The 21,120-nt window shown below is 38.1% G+C and overlaps 1 protein-coding gene across 4 annotated transcripts in view; it reads left to right on the top strand.

The window, feature by feature from the left end:
* The window catches only part of Zbtb8a (zinc finger and BTB domain containing 8A), a 47,159-nt gene extending 32,417 nt beyond the window's left edge, over positions 1-14,742 (top strand). For 3 of the 4 annotated variants that reach the window (XM_047539598.1, XM_047539590.1, XM_047539609.1), the window contains 3 exons: positions 2,631-3,454; positions 6,139-6,308; positions 11,011-14,742. In XM_047539598.1, the coding sequence (XP_047395554.1) occupies positions 2,631-3,454; positions 6,139-6,308; positions 11,011-11,343 (1,327 nt within the window). In that variant the 3' untranslated portion in view covers positions 11,344-14,742. Of the gene's footprint in view, positions 1-2,630; positions 3,455-6,138; positions 6,309-8,978; positions 10,104-11,010 lie in introns of those variants that run through there. The other variant, XM_047539618.1, reaches the window with a different exon arrangement.
* The last annotated feature ends 6,378 nt before the right edge of the window (positions 14,743-21,120 follow it).

Genomic DNA, 21,120 nt, shown 5'->3' with positions numbered 1-21,120 from the left:
AACTGCACCTGTATCAATTAATTTAGCGTGTTTCAACATTATATTCCTTAGAAGTCCTTACCAAACATATTCACAGATTTGTGCCAAGGTAACTTAGCAGCAACATTTTGTATACTTGCACACTTGCACTTTTTTTTTTTTAAGTGCCCCAGGTAGTAGCAGCAGTCATGGAGAAAAATGATGGGATTTTGCATCTGTTTAGAAGGTAAAGCAACAGACAGCTGGTAGGATGGAGATACCCATTTCCTGAGATGGATAAGACTATAGGCAAGGCAGGCTTAGGTCAGCGTTGACAAAGACTGATGGACATGTTAAGCTAAGATGCCTATTAAACATCTAAGTGGAGGTGCTGGTAAGCAGGTATATGAGTCTGAAGTTCAGGGATGAAGCCAGGAGCTGGAAATGTAAATTGGGGAATCATAAACTCAAAGATGGAATTTGAAATTATGAGACTGGATGGGATCCCTAGGGATCTTCTCTTTCTCTGTCATTCCCTAGAGAAGGTGTCTGAAGCCTGGGGTGTTTCATCACTTAGAAATTAGGAAAGTGGAGAAGAATCAGCAAAGGAGACTGCAGAAGTGACCAGGAATGTAGGAGGACCATGAAGGAGTGGTGTCTTGGCAGTCAAGTGAAGAAAGTGTTTTAGGATGAAGAGAGTGATCAGCTTGTTGGTAAAATGAGGATGAAGAAATGACCATTTGTATTTGACAACATTCAAGTTACTAATGACCTTAAAAAGAATGGTTTTTAAAGCCAGATGCAGTGACGTATGCTTGTAATCCCAGCTACTTAGGAGGCAGGAGAATTGGATCACAAGTTCAAGGCCAGCCTGGGTAACTTATGAAGCCCCTGTCTCAAAATAAAAATAAAAAAGGGGTCTGGGATGTCGCTCAATGAAGAGCACTCAAGGTTCAAAAAAAAAAAAAAGAAAGAATGGTTTTGATAGGTAGGAATGAAAAAATGATTGGAATGGGTTCAAGAGAGAACAGAAGAAGTGAAGACAGCAGATACAAATAACAAAACGAAACTCTGCCGTGAATTTTGTGTTTAGATGTGAATCAAGGGGAGGTTTTTGTTTGCTTATTCGTTTGTAACAGGAAATACTAGAAACCATGTTTGTACAATTTTAGAAATGTTCCACTTAAAAAGGGGGAATGATTTTGAGTTGGGCTTCCTTAGAACTTATTTCCTGCCTGGCTGGAGTTCTATGCACATCTCTCCTGAGCAATTCTGCACTTGCTTCTGCAAGATGCCCCAGGGCCCCACCAGCTCAAGGCTAGTTTTTGTGTTAATTTTTCAGATTGAGGTTTCCCACACCAAGGAGGTAAAATAAATTTGGACTCTAGAATCAGATAAGGCACATTCTTAGATCTGAATATCTTGCAGCTTTTTTTCTCACTCAAGACCCTACAAAGACAAACTTTGTTGGCCTTTTTCCCAGACTTAAGGACAAAACTTTTCACTAAGGTCACACTTCTGGGAGGATTCTAACTTTCCACCTCTCACACTTGGGGGTTTGTTACTGATAAAAACCTAACTGAGCCAGGTAAGCCCGTACACACCTGAAATAATCCCAACCACTCGGGAGGCTGAGGCAGGAAGATTGCAAGTTCAAGGCCAGCCTCAGCAACTTAGTGACTCAAAAATATAAAAAAGGGGCTGGGGGTGTCTCAGTGGTAGAACCTCCCTGGGCTAAATCCCCAGCACCACAAAACAAAACAAACTAACCAAGCCCACACTCCTGTGCTCCTTGCTCTGGCTCTGCTCCCTCTTCTCTGTTGGCATCTGGGGATTTCTTATTCTTTCCTGCAAGCTCAGCCATAACACATTCAACAAGTTTGGGTTATATTTTAGTCAGCATCTCCAGGGATTTGTGCCAGAGAATCATCTGCACTTTCTCAGCCATCCATTTTGTTGGAACCAGAATCTTTCCCCTCACTCTTCAGTTAGCTGATTCCTGGTCACTTTTGAAGTCTCAGCTTAAATGTCACATCTTAGGGAGGTATTTCCCTATCCCTTTCCATCCAGTCTAAACTAGTTTACCCTTTATATGACATATAGCACCTTCCTTAAGTTAAGTACTTAACTTGCCATTGAACTTCCTCTATTTCATGCCTGATTCATCCTCTAGATTTAAAACTACATGAAGGTAAGAATCAAGTGTGTTTAGTTTCGCATTTAGATGGAAGACTCAATAAAGTTTGCTGATGAAACAACAAAAAAAAATTTTTATAAATACTGGAGATTTAACCCAGGGGTGCTTTACCACTGAACTACACCCCCAGCACTTTTTGCTTTTTATTTTGAGACAGTCTCACTCAGTTACTTAGGGCCTTACTAAGTTGCTGAGGCTGGCCTTGAATTTGTGACCCTCCTGACTTCCAAGCTGCTGGGATTACAGGTGTGTGCCACTGCAACTAGCAAAACAAAAATTTCTAAAAATCTAATAACATAATATAGTATTAAATAATATGTCAAAGCCCATTATTTTCTGTGTCTTGGGGACTATATTCTTCAAGAAGAAAAGGGGTTCGATGAACAAAGAGGCTTCTGGTCCTAATTTCAGTGCACTCATGCTAGAAGGGGGTGCTGTCGGGTTCTTGATCACCCCCTGTGTCTTCTCCCCACAGGATGGAGATCTCCACTCATCAGTCTCACCTCCTGCAACAGCTGAATGAGCAGCGCAGGCAAGATGTGTTCTGTGATTGCAGTATTCTAGTTGAAGGAAAGGTCTTCAAAGCACATCGAAATGTCTTATTTGCCAGTAGCGGCTACTTCAAAATGCTTCTTTCTCAGAATTCCAAGGAGACAAGTCAGCCAACCACAGCCACATTTCAGGCTTTCTCTCCAGACACTTTCACGGTTATCCTGGACTTTGTCTATTCAGGCAAACTCTCTCTTACTGGACAGAATGTCATAGAAGTGATGTCCGCTGCAAGCTTCCTTCAGATGACTGATGTCATTAGTGTATGTAAGACTTTTATCAAATCTTCCTTGGACATTAGTGAAAAGGAAAAAGATCGCTACTTCAGTCTCTCAGATAAGGATGCCAATTCTAATGGCATAGAGCGTTCTGCTTTTTATGGGGGCAGCTGGCGAGAAGAAAGCAGCTCCCCACACTCTCACCTCAGCCCAGATCAAGGAGCAGGTATAGTGAGTGGAAAGCCTTGGGGTAAGTATAGTTACTCTCCAGCCTCCCAGCGGAGCACCCCACTCCCTGTGGCCAAGCACGAGCAGAGGAAAGAGTCCATTAAAAAGACCAAGCATCTGCGACTATCACAGCCCTCAGAAGCTGTTCAGTACAAGTCAAGCAAACGAGAAGCACGCACATCTGATTCTTCCAGCCATGTGTCCCAGGCTGAAGAACAAGCCCAAATTGACACAGAAATGGACTCTGCTTCTGTCGGCTATCAGTATGGTCAAGGATCTGATGTCACATCCCGAAGTTTTCCAGGTACTCAAAAGGAGCATGTCTCTCTAACCAGGTTCCAAACTGCTATTACAAATCCTTTCTCAACATGCCCTAATTTTAGGTGTCTCATAGGCAGTTAAACCAAGTGATTTTTTTAAAGTTATACTTTTATAGTGAAATGGATTTTATAAAAAAGGAATTTAAAATGTCTAACTTGAAATAATATTGGATACATTTAATGACATTCAATAGAATACTGAGGGTCAAAACATAATTTTCCAAACCTGTATCTTGATGTTTGGATTACTATTAAATGTTTAAAATCTTTTCTAAATGGTTCAATCTCTAAGATATATATTTTCATTTTACATAGTTTTCCCCCCTGTGTCTTCACTCAGGAGGAGTTTTTGTCAACATATAAGTACATAATTGTGTGTGTGTGGTGGTGGGGATGGAACTCAGGGCCTTGCACTTGCAGCAAGGTCTCTACCACTAAGCCACACCCCAAGGGCCCATAATACATTGTTTTAAAAATTTGTAACACACAACTCATACATTTTTTTTTAAATTTGTAACACACACAATTTATATCATAATTCTTTAGCAGACCAGTGTACAACAATATAAGATATCTCTCTTGCCAGGTGTGGTGGTACACGCCTGTAATCCCAGTAACTCTGAGGATTACAGAGTGAGTCAGAAGACTGTCAGAAGGATTGCAAGTCCAAGGCCAGCCTCAGCAAATAAGTGAGGTTCTAAGCAACTTACTGAGACCCTGACTCAAAATAAAAAATAAAAAGGACTGGGGATGTGGCTCAATGATAAAAGTGCCTCTGGGTTTAATCCCCAGTGCAAAAAAAAAGGAAAAAAAAAAAAAAAAAAGACAAAGATCTCTCTTTCTCTCTTTTAATTTTGAGACAGGGTCTTGCTAAATTGCCCAGGCTGGCCTCAATTTTTTTTTTTTTTTCTTCTACCTTAGCTTCCCAAGTCCCTGGGATTACAGGCATGTACCACTACACCTAGCTCATTTTTTTTTTAATAATAGTAAAAAAATATAGAAAGAGTATGTATCCTGCCCCCACCCCCATATAGCTGAAATAGAGAAGGATTAGAAATATATATTATCCAGTCTTTTCCCCCAATCAACTAGTTTATTGTTTATATGTAAAAATTTTAATAAAAAGAAACCCCTGAGTATTTTAGGGTTTAGAATATATATTTGAAATTTTTCTAAGATAAAAAGCATACAAAAGGATCTTTGAACAAATTTGTTTTTGGACTGAATGTATACACTTTTTTCTTGTCATTGTATTTCCTTAACAATATGGTATCACAACTACTTATATAACATTTATAGTATGTAACTATAAAGAGTATTAGGTATTATAAATAATCTAGAGATGTTTTAAAGTATACAGGAGAATATGCTTGGATTATGTGCAAATACTACACCATTTTATATAAAAGACTTGAGCACCTGTGGATTTTGTATCTGTTGGATGTTTCCTGGAACTAGAGAAGTCTGGGGCAAGAGGTGTAGCGTAGTAGCAGAGTACATACCCAGCATGTACAAGACCCTGAGTTCCATTCATAGCACCACAGGGGAAAAAAATTTTTTTTGAGGTTGGCCTCCAATTACAGCTAACAATTATCTTTTCTTTTCTTTTTTTTTTTAACTGAGGATTGAACCCACAAAGGCTTTACCACTGAGCTATATCCCCAGACCTATTTTTAGACTGGGTCTTGCCAAGTTGCTGAGACTGGCCTCAAATTTGCAATATGCTTGCCTCAGTCTCCTGAGTCACTGGGAATACAGGCGTATATCACTGTGTCTGGCTGCAATTACCATTTTGTATATAACTATATGTGTACTTTAAAACCAAATATTAAAGATCCTTGAAATTACAAGTTATATGATAAGTAAAGGCAAGGTGATAAAAAACATAAAACATAAATTATATTCAAGTTACAGCTTGAATATTAGTGTGGTGACACATACCTATAATCCCAGCAGCTCAGGAGGCTTAGCCTCAGCAACTTAATGAGGCTTGAAGCAACTTACTGAGACCCTGTCTCAAAATAAAAAATACAAAGATCTGGAGATGTGGCTCAGTGGTTAAGTGCCCTGGGGTCATTCTCCAGTACCAAAAAAACAAAAGCCAACCAAACAAACAAAAACTTGAATATTAAATGTTTTAATTTTGGATTATGTCTATAATGTTAAAATCCAGTATTAGCAGGGCACAGTGGCACATGCTTGTAATTCAGCAACTCAGGAGGCTGAGGCAGGAGGATTACAATTTCAAGACCAGCCTCTGCACTTTAGGTAGACCCTACGCGACTTAGACCCTGTTTTAGAAAAAGTAAAAAACAGAAAGGGCTGGGGATGTCAGGGAAATGACGCAGTGGGTAAGCATCTCTGGGTTTATTCCCCAGTACCAAAAAAAAGGAATATTACCTATTTACATTTAAAAATGTAATGACTCTACTATGTCAAATGAAAACAGGTGTAACAGTCTAAATTTACCTGAACTTTGTAAATTTATCAAATATTGAAGTTATAGTTCTGAACCTAGGAATACACTTGACAATTCTAGTCTTAATAAAATGTCTTTCTCCTTCCTTTTAGCTTTCCAAGGTTGAACTCACCAACTCCTCTTGGATTCTTTATGTTAACAGAATTGTTATGATCTCCCCAGTGTTTTAATCAAACTGTCTTGTGACAGATGACCTGCCCAGGATGCGATTCAAGTGCCCGTACTGCACACATGTGGTGAAGCGGAAAGCGGACCTCAAGCGACACCTGCGCTGTCATACAGGAGAAAGGCCCTATCCATGTCAAGCTTGTGGAAAAAGGTTTAGCAGGCTAGACCACCTAAGTAGCCATTTCCGAACAGTATGTATATGATCTTCCATCATTTTACTTCTTGAGAAAATGTGCATTTATCTGCATTAGGATAATCCAATTTAGGGGGCAAATCTTTTCACATAACTCTACCATAGGAAAAATTCTTTGAAATTATGCACAAAATGCATAATTTTATACATGTAGATATATTGATTTTTAGTCTCCTTTGAGACCTCTGAGTTCTTTTGATGCTAAATAGTTTTATATTTCCATTTTAATTCACATTAAATGTTTTTATATATTGATCTGTTCAGAGCAAAGATAACGCAAATGTACAAATGTTTAAGTGTCTAGGTCAGAATCATCGCTTCAGATATTCAGCATCCACCAGCAATTCCTTGTCTGGTAGTATCTTAGTCTAGTTGCTGCGTCCAACCTCTCTCCACTACATCCCCTTTCTAGTCTTTCTCCAGCTTCTCTCTATTCTTCTCAAGAAAGGGAGCTGCTTCCAGTCAAGGATTGACTATTAGCAGTCAGAAAAATTTGTTCTTTGATGCCCTGGGGGTTTCATAAGATAGTGACATTGGAATTGTTCTGCCCTTCATCTTGGCAACACAGTTTTTTCCTGAAATCTGTGTTCTCTCACCTATACTTCTGTTCCATTTATAAGAGTTCTTTTTAATTTTAAAGGACAGTGGGTCACTTAAAGTGATTGCTTCATGTATTACTTTATAATTATTTATTCAACAAATATGCATTGAGCACCTACTATATGCCAGATCCTTTTCTAAGTGCTAGGTATACAGCAATGAGAAAAACAGGCAAAATCTCTGCCTTTGTTAATCTCATGAAACTAGAGTTTTAACAACTAAAAAGTTTTTGGTGGTTCATGCTTGGGAAGCTGAGGCAAGAGCATCACAAGTTCAACACCAACCTCAGTAACTTAGTGAGGCCCTAAGCAACTCAGTAAGACCGAGTCTCCAATTAGGAAATAAAAATGGACTGGGGATGTGGCTCAGTAATTAAGTACCCCTGGGTTCATTCCCTGCTACCAAGAAACAATCTTTCTTTATTACAAAAGCAATAAATATGTATTATTTAAAAAATAAGAAGATAGAAGTAAAAATAAGAAAGTAAAAATAGCACATTTTTATCACTCCAGTGTTAATATTCTTAACAATTCTATTATATATTCTTCCAGAATTTCTTCTATGGATATAAATTTTTTTTTAGTCCCATATGAGATCATACTGTACATGCTATTTTGTAACCTGCTTTCTTTAGTGAATAATCTCAAAATTTCCATGTCAATAAAATTTTATCTAATGCCCAGTCCAGTTTCAAATTTCCACCTAGTCGTTCCCAAATGTCTCTTATAGCTGGTTTGTCCAAGCCAGAGTCCAATCTAGGACCATGTATTATCTCTCTGCTAAGTCCCTTAAACTTATTTTTCTTTTACTTTATTTATTTGTTGTAGTTGGGGATGAAAGCCAGGCCTAGTGCATCCTAAGTGTATGTTTTACCAGTGACTGCATCTCTACTCCACCTCAAGTATATTTTTAATCTAGCACAGTCTCCCCCCACACACCCTTCCCCTACCCCAACACTGACTTATTGAAGACAGCCAATGGTTTTTCAAAACACCCTACCTCTGGTTTGTCTGCTTGCTTCCATATGGTGTCATTTAGCTTGTTCCATTATCCTCTTTGCAGTTTTTTTTTTTTTTTTTTTTTTTTTTTTTTTTTTTTTTTTTGTGGTGCTGGGGATTGAACCCAGGGCTTTGTGCTTGCAAGGCAAGCACTCTACCAACTGAGCTATCTCCCCAGCCCCTCTTTGCAGTTTTTATTAACTAGAAGTTTTATCTAAAGTCTTAATGAATTTAAGTTAAACACTTTCACCTAGAACACATCAAAGACAAAGTTGTGCATTTCATGTTCTGTCATATTAGAAGCGATATAATGTCCGGTGGACCCATCATTTGTGAGGTTAAGATTGATCTCTTTCTCTGTGGGTGATGATCATGTAACTCCACCATTGTACATGTCAAGGTGCTGCCTTGTGATGAGAAAGGAGTTTTTGTGAAAGAATTTTGGCATCATAGAATTACCCCTTTCCCCATCAACCATTCATTCAATGGTATTAGCAGCGATTGATAATCTCTGTTAGAATTAATGATTTTACTTAGAGTTGTGGAATGATTTATTAATTTTATCATTCCTTCTACAGTTAGCTGGAATTCAATGAAGCAAAGTTTTCCTTTATTGCCTGGGGCTAGTTGGTTACTTTGAAACACAGTTCCTACAGGAGAAGGAGTATAAATGTTTCTTTCTCTTTATCAATTTTCAAAAATGAAGAATTGATTAAATAGCAGCCTCAGTGACATTATCTGAGCTTTCTCAGGCTTTGCTGTTTTAGATATCATAGAGTATTAGGGATTTATTGTTTCATTGTGCTTTTTGATACATTTCAGAGTTACATCCAGAACATTCTCTTCCTTGACATGGCTCTTTTGTCCTTTGTTTACAACCTGTTACATTTGAAAGTGTCCTACTTCTCTGGCCCCAAAAGAGTCCTAGACTTTCCTCATATTTTCCCTGCCACAGAAGTGGAATTAGCCACTTCTTCAAGGACCCTGGTTCCTTTCAGGGAGGGCAAAATTAGAGACCAAAATTTGGGCACTCACTGTTACGGTGGTGTCATCTGTCTTTTTTTTGGCAGTGCTGGAGATGGAACCCAAGGCTTTGCATGTGCTGGACAAGCCTTCTGCCACTGAGCTACATTCCAGCCCATCATTTCTTTTAAAGTATTTCAGTGGACTGAGCAAGAATATTTTTTAATTATGAGTTCATGTCGCTGTTTTCTGTTTAAACATTGTAGTGTTTCACTTGATTTCTTCAACTTCATAATTATATTGGAATTCGTGAATCTTTGTCAATACTCTGTTAACGAGAACACCACCACATATGCTACCAATATATTATTCTCCCAGGAGAAATAAGGATTCTTACCAACTGTACACTTTTAATATTTGCTATTTAATGTCAACAATTAAGCAGAAGATAATAACTGTCCTGCACGGCGTTCCATACATTTTCTTAGATACTTTACCAAACTAAATTAGTTTTCTTGGATTTTATTTAACTGTGGTGAACTACTTTCATACTGTTCCGATTTTATTTAAATGAGTATTCCATAAACATTAATCCATCATTATACAATTAATTCTCATAATTTTTAGAGTAGAACCCATAATCTACTACTCTTAACAGCTATCGAACAAAATTGTTTACTACTAACTATAATGATAATATGTAGTCATTCATCAGTTACAACTTTTTAACCAAAGCATTTCACACCTATTAACTCATTTGGTCCTCATATCAACCCTCTGAGTTGTGTCCCTATTAGCAATAAAGAATCAGGCCAGGATAATAATAGGTTAATGTGTAAAAGAACCACCATACAGGCTGTTTGACCAGTGCCCATTTGGACTAGTTAGGCTTCCCATTTTCCTGGGGGTGCCCATATCATACAGTTAAATATTTTGACTGTCACCTTGAAAGCAGGATAATACTGTTTAAAATGACTTGCTCCAAGTTCAGGGTTAATTGACAAAGATAATAAGTGACAAAATGAGGACTAGAACACAAGACTTCTGATTCCTAGTGTGGGCCTCTTCTACCAGTTCTTTTATTAATAAAGACAGCTAATAATCCTTCTATCCAAAAATAGTGATTAATTTATATTTGAGGATAGGCACAGTGGCACATGCCTGCAATTCCAGCAGCTTGGGTAGCTTAGGCAGGAGGATCATGAGTTCAAAACCAGCCTCAGCAATTTAGCAAGGCCCTAAGCAACTTAACAAGACCCTGTCTCAAAATAAAATATAAAAAGTGCTGGGGATGTGGCTCAGTGGTAAAGTGCCCCTGGGTTAAATCTCTGGTTTAAAAAAAAATGAATAAGTAAACAAAATAAAAATTAAAAAAATATATAAGACAATATTTTTCTTTCTTTGGCTAAATAACACAAAATTAATACATAAACAAAAGGATTTTTTCTCTCTGAATTAAAATATGTCGAGTCCTGCTGGGTGCAGTGGCAAACACCTGTAATCCCACCTACTTGGCAGGTTAAGGCAGGAGGAACACAAATTTTGAGGCCAGCCTAGGAAACTTAGCTAGAACCTGTCTCAAAATAAAAAAGAAAAAGGGAATTAAGTGTGGTGGCACACACCTGTAATCCTAGCAACTCAGGAGGCTGGGACAGGAGTATCTCAAGTTTGAGGCCAACCTAAGCAACTTAGCAAGACCTGTGTTAAAATAAAAAAGGGTTGAGATGAGTTCAGTAGAACACCCCTGGGTTACATTCACAGTACCATAAAAAAATTAAAAAAAGAAAGTGAAGTCCTTGAAACAATACATGGCACTTATTAAGGGTTTGCAATTATTATTATCCTGGGACGATGTCCCTTTTTACCTCAGATATCAAAATACTGTTGGGTTAAATGATATATGAAATTATTCAGTATGTAACATTAATAATAAAACTACTATAGACATTATTTAGAGAACATGATATTTAATATTTTTGTGACATCAGTTTATTCCCCAAACCTTTTCTAATGATTAGATGTTAATTTGAGTCTAATGCATAACTTTGAACATCTTAAGTATATGAACTGATAACCTAAAATATCAAATTGTCCTGCTTTTGAAAAATCATTTTCATCACTATTTAAATCTCTACACAGATTCACCAGGCATGCAAACTAATCTGCAGAAAATGCAAACGCCATGTGACTGAACTAACAGGGCAAGTGGTACAGGAAGGAACCAGGCGCTACAGACTGTGTAATGAGTGTCTTGCTGAAGTTGGCATAGACAGCCTCCCCATTGATTTGGAAGCTGAGCAACATCTTATGTCCCCATCAGATGGAGATAAGCATTCCCGATGGCACTTGAGTGAAGATGAGAATAGATCCTATGTGGAGATTGTAGAGGATGGGTCTGCCGATCTGGTCATACAACAGGTTGACGATAGTGAAGAAGAAGAAGAAAAAGAAATAAAGCCCAACATTAGGTAGCTGTAATATGAACCAACAGAGCTGGCATGTCTGCAATTTACATTCACTTCCTATATCTCTCCTTTCCATGGTCAGAGTCTGGTTAACAAATTTATCATACTGACATAAAAGAAATGACCTGAAATAACTTGCATGCTTTCTGAACAGGCCATTGTATCCATTCTGAACTTTGTTGCCCTAAAATTTGTTGCTGCACTGGAAAGAAAGACCTAACTTGAGTCGGCATGATGGATAAACAATTACCCTCTTACTTTATTACACATACCGTCTTTCTTTTAATATTGAAAGATCCACTTAGCAAACTTTCTTCAAAGAAAATATTTTAAATAAATTTATCATAGCCAAACTTTATATAAGACAATGTTAAGGTGTTTCAAAGATATATATACACTACCAATATTAGTTTCACAGGAAAAACGGGTAAGGGCACATTTAAGGGTCTGGCAACTCACCTGCCTGAACTAATAAGTCTTTTCTATTACTTTCAGATCTGAAGCAACCTATCAGTTTTCTGGTATCCTAAATGGTTATGATTAATACCTAAAGACTAATAGTAAATGTTTGAATTTGTTCATATTTGAAATTTTTGTCATTAAATTAAAAATGACTTATGTAGTCAGTATTGTTTAAAAGAAAAAACCAAAGATTATATACAGACATCATTTTTTTAAAATAGGAAACATACTGCCTAGAAGTCAAGGTAGTTTGTAAAGAAGATCTGTCAGTAACAGTTTTCTTCCTCTCTAAAGGACAAAAAGAATAAAAATTTAAAAAATAAACTAGGAGGTTCTCATCAGTTCTTAAGAATAATTTCTAACGTTTATCTAGTGTTATATTACCTTAAAGTGTTCTGTCACATATTTTCTCACCTAATTAGTAAGGGAGATATTATTTCTGAGGACATTAAGGTCAGAAGATTTAAGTGGTACAATGGATGATTGGGCAGACTGTGGTTTTAAGTAATCCTCTTTCATCAGTCTCTCCTGGTATGTCTCCTGAAATGACGAGTATTGAAATCAAACCTCACCCGCCTGCAGTAATTATAAAAATCAAAATTGGAGTTAGAAAATACATCGTAAGAATCCGAATTAGAAAATCCAGGGCTAAGGATATTGCTCAGTGGTAAAGTGCTTGCCCAGCACTTGCAAGGCCTGGGGTCCATCCCCAGCACACATACAAAGAATTAAAAAGTACGAAAGAAGAATTTAGTCACCTTCAACAACCTATATCTTTATCTAGAGTTATTCAAAAGACCTACTGACATATTTTTATGTCAGATTATTTATATGTAAATTTAAAATATGAAACTATTTGAGCAAATTATTCTCATCAATGCTTTGAGCATTTTTGCATATCTTCTATATATTTTTCACAACAAACTTTTGTCCTAGGATACAAAGTTTAAACTTCTCCCCAGTATGAACTGTGAAACATTTCAAAATTACAGCAAAATTGGAGCAGCATTGTTTTTAGTTCTAAGGATAAAATCTAAATATCAGAACAATGGAACCTCATGAAATTCTCTGTGCTGGCCCAGTGGTTCACACCTGTAACCCCAGCTACTTGGGAGGCTAAGGTGGTAGGATTCCAAATTTGAGACCAGCCTGGGCAACTTTGGGAGACTCTGTCTCAAAATCAAAAATTAAAAGGGCTGTGGATACAGCTCAGTGGTAGAGCACCCCTGAGTTCAATCCCCAGTACCATACACACACAAAAAAGTTGAGGTCTCTACAAGTTATCACAGTGAAGTTTAATATAATTAATTTAATTGTGGTATATAGTGAGGCTCCATGTATTATACTGTATTTTTAAATACCATGACATACCTCAAGATGATATTTTTGTTATTATTTTCTCTTATTCTTTAATTAATGATTGTCCTTGATACCAGCTTGTAGGGCGCAATACTTAATATCTTTAAAAAATTTTTTTATAAATAGATGACTAACTACTTTGTTTCATGATACTTAATTCTGAGTCTTTTCCAAGATTGCCCTGATGGCAAATTTCCAGTTGGTTCAAGACTGGCCAGTGTATATTGAATTCATTGGTTCTTCCAACATGACCATTCCTAAATCAGGATTTTTAACCACTAAGTAATATCTAAAAAGGGAGGCACTGCCTGCCATTCTATAGTCTTACCAGAGTGATACTAACACCTTTCAAAATTATAACCTGATTTTTAGTTGTTGGGGCCAATAGGAAAAATGACTGATTTGAGCTTCATTCATAGAAATGAAGTAGTGCTTGCATGTGTATACCCTAATGCACTTTAGTCTATGATCTAAATATTCTTTTATGCTATTATCTTCTGCATGCAAACTTCACACACATCAGCATGAACTTCAACAAAGTCCACTGAACCCAGTGCTACCAGCACTTTAATTGCCTTTTCAGAAATAATGCTTTCTCATAACTGTTTATAACAGGCATCAAACAATCCCCACCAAACAGCTATCAGATTCACTAAACTATCTATTCTATCATTTTAGCAGCATAAAAGAAGAACATTTAAGAATGTTTGCAAGTTGTAAATAATGACTCCAATTATCATATCAGATGTATCTAAGACTTCAGAGAAAATTATTTTCTAGAATGAAACTGTATATTGATGATTTCTGAGAAAATTTAACTCTACAGCTTTTAAATGTGGGAAAATGCTACAAAGGGATATAATTTGTTTAAATAAGCTTTATTTATGCCAAGGATTTTCTTTCTTTCTTCTCCTTTTTTTTTTTTTTTAATATCACGAAAATAATGGGAGTTGGTTAGGCCAAAGTTTGCTTTTTCAGAAATGCTGTTTATTATCTTCTGGATGCCCTTCTAACTTTATTGCCCTCAAGAGTGTCTGGTTGATGGGAGGAAGTTTTGCAAAAATAAACCACTACTTCAGTCATGTCTAGTGTCTGGAAGAAGAAAAATAAACCAGATCATCAATTAAAAAAAAAAAAATTAACCCAAGAAACTCTTCAAATGAATTGTTTCATAGAGAAGTTCATCATTGGAGGAAGAAGCTCAAAAACCAAGCTGCTGTGGCTCACGTCCTCCCTGCACCTTTTCCCAGACACCTCTGCGGAACTTGGGAGCATAAAATTGCAAATCATGGAGCTAAATCACTTCTTGAATTCCCTTTGAGCATCAGAATCACTTCATTACTCCTATTACTGACTATATTTATAAGAAGATAACTAAGATAGGGTGTCTTAGCAGATCACATCCTTAGCATATGATGTTCCTTGTATAATCATGAGATCTTAAAACTTTTAAGAACAAAAGTTTTAATATTTTTCAATATTATGTTTTTGAGTAGTACAATCAAAACATAGTTACTGCTTCCTATGTGGCCAAGTTACTGCTTAACGGATGAAAAATTTTTGGTGCTTCAGTTATTTATGAGCTCAGAACTCAATTCTTTTTTTTTTTTTTTTTTTTTTGGGGGGGGTGCTGGGGATCGAACCCAGGGCCTTGTGCTTACAAGGCAAGCACTCTACCAACTGAGTTATCTCCCCAGCCCCCAGAACTCAATTCTTTACAATTATTTTGCTAAGATATATTGAAACTTCTACTCATATTAGTTTTTTAAAATGTATTTTGAGTCTGGAAATTTGTAGTTAGGAAATCCCTAAAAGCACTATGGCATAAAAAGACGTACATAACTGAGAACAGTGACAATAAACAGGTACAGGAGGACCAAACTCTAGATTATCCATGAAAAGTCCTATGTTATTTTATATTGGAGTGTATCAGTATTAGTATTTATCATTTATATAGCATTTTATGTCTTCAAGTTGTTTAATAATTTTTGTTCTTCTTTACATTTCTATGAAGTAGGACAGTTATCCCACATGAAAGGTAAAGAAATTGAGGCACAGAACAGTAAAGCAACCAATTTCAAACAGCCAGTGATTCAATGGCAAAATAGGAATTAGAATGATCAGGTTTTCTGAATCCTAGAATATCAACTTAATTCAAGGGTGTGTTGTATATCACTCTATTTTATAAGGTGGTTTTATACAAGTAACAGTTCACTGTTTTAAAGTTGTTTAGTCATTGTATGTGGATAAATCCTATACAGAATAAATGTTACATAAAGAATGTGGCTTTAGTTATGAAAGTTTAAGTGATAAAATTCAGGTTATCATAGAAATGGCAATATTTAGCCAGCTGTTTCATACATTGTGAAGTATAATTAAAATTTTATTTTGATACAGGAATTTCTTAACTATTCATGCAAATGGAACCATGAATAGACCAGAAAGATGAAATCAACAGATGCTCTCTCTATAAACTTCTTTTTTAACATCAGCTTTCTCCCCACAGAACTTTATTAATGCCAACAATAAGTCAAATATTTAAATATAATAAGCCATGCAAAGCAAGAGATGCAAAGGTACTCTTAAAGGCATAATGTTTAATTTTTTTTTTTTCATAATGGGGATGGAACCCAGGACCCTTTGCCCTTGAGCTACATCCCTAGCCCTTTAAATAATATACATATATATAATACATATGTGTATTTTTTTTTGAGACGGGGTATTTTTGTTTGTTTTGTTTTTTGGTTTTGGTACTGGGGATTGAACTCAGGGGCACTTTTCTACTGAGCCACAGCCCATTTCCTTTTAAATTTTTTTTCTTTAATTTTGAGACAGGGTATCCCTTAGTTGTCTGGGTTGGCCTTGAACTTACAATCCTCCTGCCTCAGTCACTTATGTTATATAGTTTCTTTATTCCACTGGAAATACCTTTTTTCTTTTTTCTTTCTAACTCCCACTGGCAACCTCTAGTGCTAGGATCCAACTCAGGGTAAACACTCTACCAATGAGGTACATCCCCAGCCCAATTGCATACAGCTATTTAATTCCTTTGTTAAGGAGTAACTTATTTTTATTCAGCCTGTAAGGGAAAAAAGTAGAACAATAATTGTTTCTATACCAAGGGCTCTCAACCTTGGCTACACATTAAAATCACCTGCAGAGTTTTAAAACATGTAGCTGCCAGCTTAGCTCATTGGTAGAGTTGGTTGCCTATCATGTGCAGGGGCCTGGCACAACAAAAAAGTAAAATACGAAGCTTAGGCAAGTCAGAATTTCTAGCAGGTTGGGCCTGGCATCAGTGTTTTTTCAAAAACATCCCAGTGTTTCTTATATGCAAAATAGACCCTCTAGTCAAGGTTCTCCTCTGTCCTCCCCATAGAGATGCTAGGGAGGGGTGGTAGAACTATCTGATCCTCCTGTCCAGTGGGTCTCAACCCTATCATTAGGGAAAGTTTTTAAAAATACAGATACATGGACCTGGCACAGTGGCATATGCCTGTAATCCCAGCAACTGGGAAGCTAGGCAGGACAATCTCAAGTTCAAGGCCAGCTTCAGCACTTTAGACCCTCAGCAACTAAGTAAGACCCTGTCTCGAAATTTAAAAAAAAAAAAAAAGTTCTGGGGATGTCCTTTGTTGGTAAAGTGCCCCTGGTTTTAATCCAAAAAATAAAATAAAAATGTGTGGGCTGGGAATGTAGTTTAGTGGAACAGTGCTTGCCTAGCATTTACAAGGTTCTGGGGTCATGTCCAGTACTGCAAAAAGAAAATAATAAAAAAATACATCGGTATATCGAGTCCAGGAAAATAGAATTTTTGTGACATTTCAAGCCACTGTGTATGTTCTCTTATCTGAGTTATTATGAGGGTCAGATAATCAACACTCAGTAGTACGTCTTAAAATGACCCCTTTTTACTTTGGGATGCATTTGCATTTTATTGAATCATGGGTATCACACATTATTGTACTTTAGACTGATAAAAGAACTATATTATGAATACATGGCTGAAACAATATCCCAAATTTGCTTTAGTTTTCTTTTAAAAGAAAACCAGTATACTCTTCAAGCACTGTGTTGTTCAATTGATACACATTAGCATTCCGTTAAAGAATGAAACTGAATCGATTTTATTCCAGTAAAATGTAATACTAGCTGCCTGTGGTGGTCCACACCTGTAATGCCTGAGGGCAGGAGGATCCCAAGTTTGAGGTCAGCCTCAGCAAATTAGGGAAACCCTGTCTCAAAATTAAAAATATAACACTAGAGAATTATAGGCTTGCACCACCGCGCTCGGCAAAAAGATGTTATGTTAAAAAGCCTTTTGAAATTTTTGGAAACAAAAGCCATTTTCTTCTTCACTTTACTTCTTCAATTATTGCCATAAAAAAAGATAACAAAAAAAAAAAATAGGGCTGAAATGGTAGCTCAGTGGTAGAGTGCTTGCCTAGCACGTGTGAGGCACTGGGTTTGAATCTCAGCACCGCATATAAATAAATATAAGTATTGTGTCCATCTACAACTAAAAATATTTTTTGAAAAATAAAGTTTTCAAAATAACTTAAAACATGGCCATGCTCATTTAAAAGCTACATTTGCAGTCCACACGACAAGTATATTCCTTGAGTACCCTACACAAAATAATTAATTCAATGACAAAATGGGACTTTCTTGCATAATTCAAACATGCTGAAATAAAATACAGCTACTGTGCCTTTTGTTGTGTATTGAATTGACTTAAACTTTTTTCTATATCCGGAGGGAAGAGACCCATAACGAGCGCAGGCAGTGGAAAATCCGTCCTTGAAGCTTTCGCACCAGACCATCCAATATTTGGGGTTCATGTCAATAAAGTGAAAACTTGTCCCCCACCCCATGGCGGTATTTATTCAGGCTCCGCGAGTGACCAGCACAGCTTCATGTCTTATTTCCAGCGAAGTCGACACCAGTGAGTGGAAAGAACCATAGGAACCTTTCTTTATCTTTTCCTTTTCAGTCCTGCTTTCCCCTGCAACTACTTTTCCTGGAAATTCATGCACAGTCCGGCAGCTAGGTCCCTGGAGAGGCCGGGGACCTACCAGACACCCCTAAATCTTGGCTCGGAGGAGGGGGGCGGTGGACGTATAGAAATTTTTCTCCAGTGCGTCTAATAAAAAAGTCCATGTTTATAAAGCTACCGACTAGATTTCGTTGCTATCTCCTGTTAAAACAGGTGAAGCCCCGCGCGGGGTCGCACGCCTGTAACCCTGGCAACTAGGGAGGCTGAGGCGGAAGGATTGCCTCAGCAACTTAGCGAGACCCTGCCTCAAAATTAAAATAGAAAAGACTGGGGAGGTACTCAGCAGAGCGCCCCCGGGTTCCACCTCAGTACCAAAAAATTAAGATTGGAACAATAATAAAAGAGGAGGAGCGGAGGCTGGTGACGTTGGTCTGCTACCCCACAGACCTCGCCACGACTGGGTGAGCAGGGACTGGAGCGCAGGCCTTCGGACGCGGTGGCTGGTGCCTGGCAGCCCCCTCCTGCCCAGAGGACGTCTAGCCTAGCTCTTCAGCGCTCCAAAAGCTATTGGGTGGTCGCGCTGTTGCATACGGCGCGACACAGCTCTGCCTTGTCCCTGACGTCCCCTGCTCCCTGGAATACAGCCTGCGACTTGCTTCACCGCGCCAGCCAATAAGGAGCGTCAGGGGCCTGCAGCCCCGCCCACAGGAGCCGGGAGGAGATTCCGAGAGGAGCCAGACTCCGCGCTTGCGGGCTTGGGCAGGGCCACCTCTATCTCCCAGTTTACCCAGAGTGCCCGCCCGCCTTTGCGCTGTTGCTTTTTTACCTCCTCTCTCTCCTATATGTATATATATATGAGATAGTGGCCAAGACGAGAGTTAGGAAGTTACAGGAAGGAACCAGAAAACGGAGACTCTGGTTCCTACGTTTATGTCGAACAGATGTAAATACCCACCTGTTGGAAGGTGAGGCACGTACACCGACTTTTGGAACCCCTGCCGCATGTTTGGCAGAGGAATGAAATGAAATCCTGAAGGAACTTTTATATTCCAGCGAGGTCAGTATAACGCAAAAAGTACCAAATATCTCCATTTGTTCATTCCACTAATACCCTAGTGCCCACCACTTGTATCCCCCCTGCATAGAATTCAAATAATTTGGGCAGGGACTATGTAACATTTGTTAACTTTGTTTTCATACAAAAGAATATAGATAGCGTGCAAATAACTGATTTTAAAAAGTGATTTTTAAAATTTTTCTGGTATGTCTTGAAGAGTAGAAAAGACATCTAATTAGACTAGTATAACAACGGGTTGTGGGGAGAGAGTTGATCATTGCAATTAAGGAAAACTCACTGGAGGGCTGAAACAGGAAGATCACTTGAGCCCCAGAGTTTCGTTGGAAAGAAAAGAAAACTAGCAAATAAAAGGGTGCTAATGACAGATAATGAGGAACATGGAACTTAGACATGAAGACATAACATAAAGGATCATCTCCCTAAGGAATATATTAGCAAGGGCTTTGGAAGCAGGAAGTGCCATTTAAAAAGACTACTGAAACCAGAAGGCTCAAAGGTGTACAAAATAACCCGTACTTGCCTTAAGGTACTTGGAATTCAGAAGGGGAGTTGTGACTACAGGTATGGACTTAGAAAATTGCAAGCAGCAATCTACCTAGAAATCTAAACTGTGGACAAAATGTTAAGAGGGCTGGGGCCTTCTGGGAGACTGAGGCAACACGAAGATCCCCCCCTCAAACCCTGATTCTTGCAATCAAGTCAGAAAGATTTCAGATAGTGTCTTCAGAGTAAGAGTCATGAATTTGTTGAGGGGATAGGGAAAGGGAAAGGGGACACTCTCAAGGGAGAAAATGGGTCCTGTCAGAGAGAGGGAATGGTTCTAATTGGATTCTTTTTTTATTATTATTTTTTTAATTTGTAGATGAACACAACACCTATATTTTATTTCTTCATTTTTATGTGGTGCTGCATATCAAACCCAGTGCTTCAAATATGCTAGGCAAGCACTCTATAACTGAGCCACAACCCCAGCCCCTCTAATTGGATTCTTGACCATAAATTCTTACAGATTTTTATGGTTAGGAGGCATTATCCTAATCTCCCTGCTTTTCAAGGTCTGGTCTGTGAAAAGGGTCACAAAAATCTGCTCCTTTAGGGTAACTTGGGTTCCTCCTATTGACAATATTTTGGACTTGGATTTCTCCTGTAGATAACAGTTAGGAATGTAACATATGCTGTCCACTTAAGTCAGGCAGGACTACAGGTAAATTGCTTCTTGTGAAAAAAAGCATGTGGGGTCAGCACAAAGGCCTCATTTTATAGAATTATTCCCTTAACTTCATGTTCCCATCATTCTCAGCTCTCTGTTCCCTATCAAAAGTACTTCATTGGAACTGAAAGAACTGGATAAACCAGGGATCAAGCAAAAGTCTTAAGTCCAAATGACTTCCATTTTGGGGGGTGAGGGGTGAGGGTGTACTGGGGATTGAACTCAGGGGCACTTGGCCACTGAGCCACATCCCCAGCCCTATTCCCCTATTCTGTATTTTATTTAGAGAGAGAGTCTCACTGAGTTGCTCAGCACCTCGCTTTTACTGAGGCTGGCTTTGAACTGGAGATCCTCCTGCCTCAGCCTCTCAAGTCACTGGGATTATAGGAGTGTGCCACTGCACCCAGCTTCCAAATGATTTCTAACTGCATTGAAAAGAGGACTGGGTGTGTAGCTCAGTGGTAGAGCACTTGCTAAGCACGTGTGAGACCCTGGGTTCCATCCCCAGTACCACACCAAAACAACAACAACAAAACATCTTGTAAGTATGAAATAATCTGGGGCTAGGCACAGTGGTGCATGTCTGTAACCCCAGCAACTTGGGAGACTGAGGCAGTAGGATCACAAGTTTGAGGCTGGCCTGAGCAATTTAGGGAGACTTTGTCTTAAAATAAAAAGG

Source organism: Sciurus carolinensis, chromosome 1, assembly GCF_902686445.1.
Source record: "Sciurus carolinensis chromosome 1, mSciCar1.2, whole genome shotgun sequence".
Taxonomy (NCBI): Eukaryota; Metazoa; Chordata; class Mammalia; order Rodentia; family Sciuridae; genus Sciurus; species Sciurus carolinensis.
Note: the sequence above shows the minus strand (reverse complement) of the source record. Positions and strands in the feature narration are given on the sequence as shown.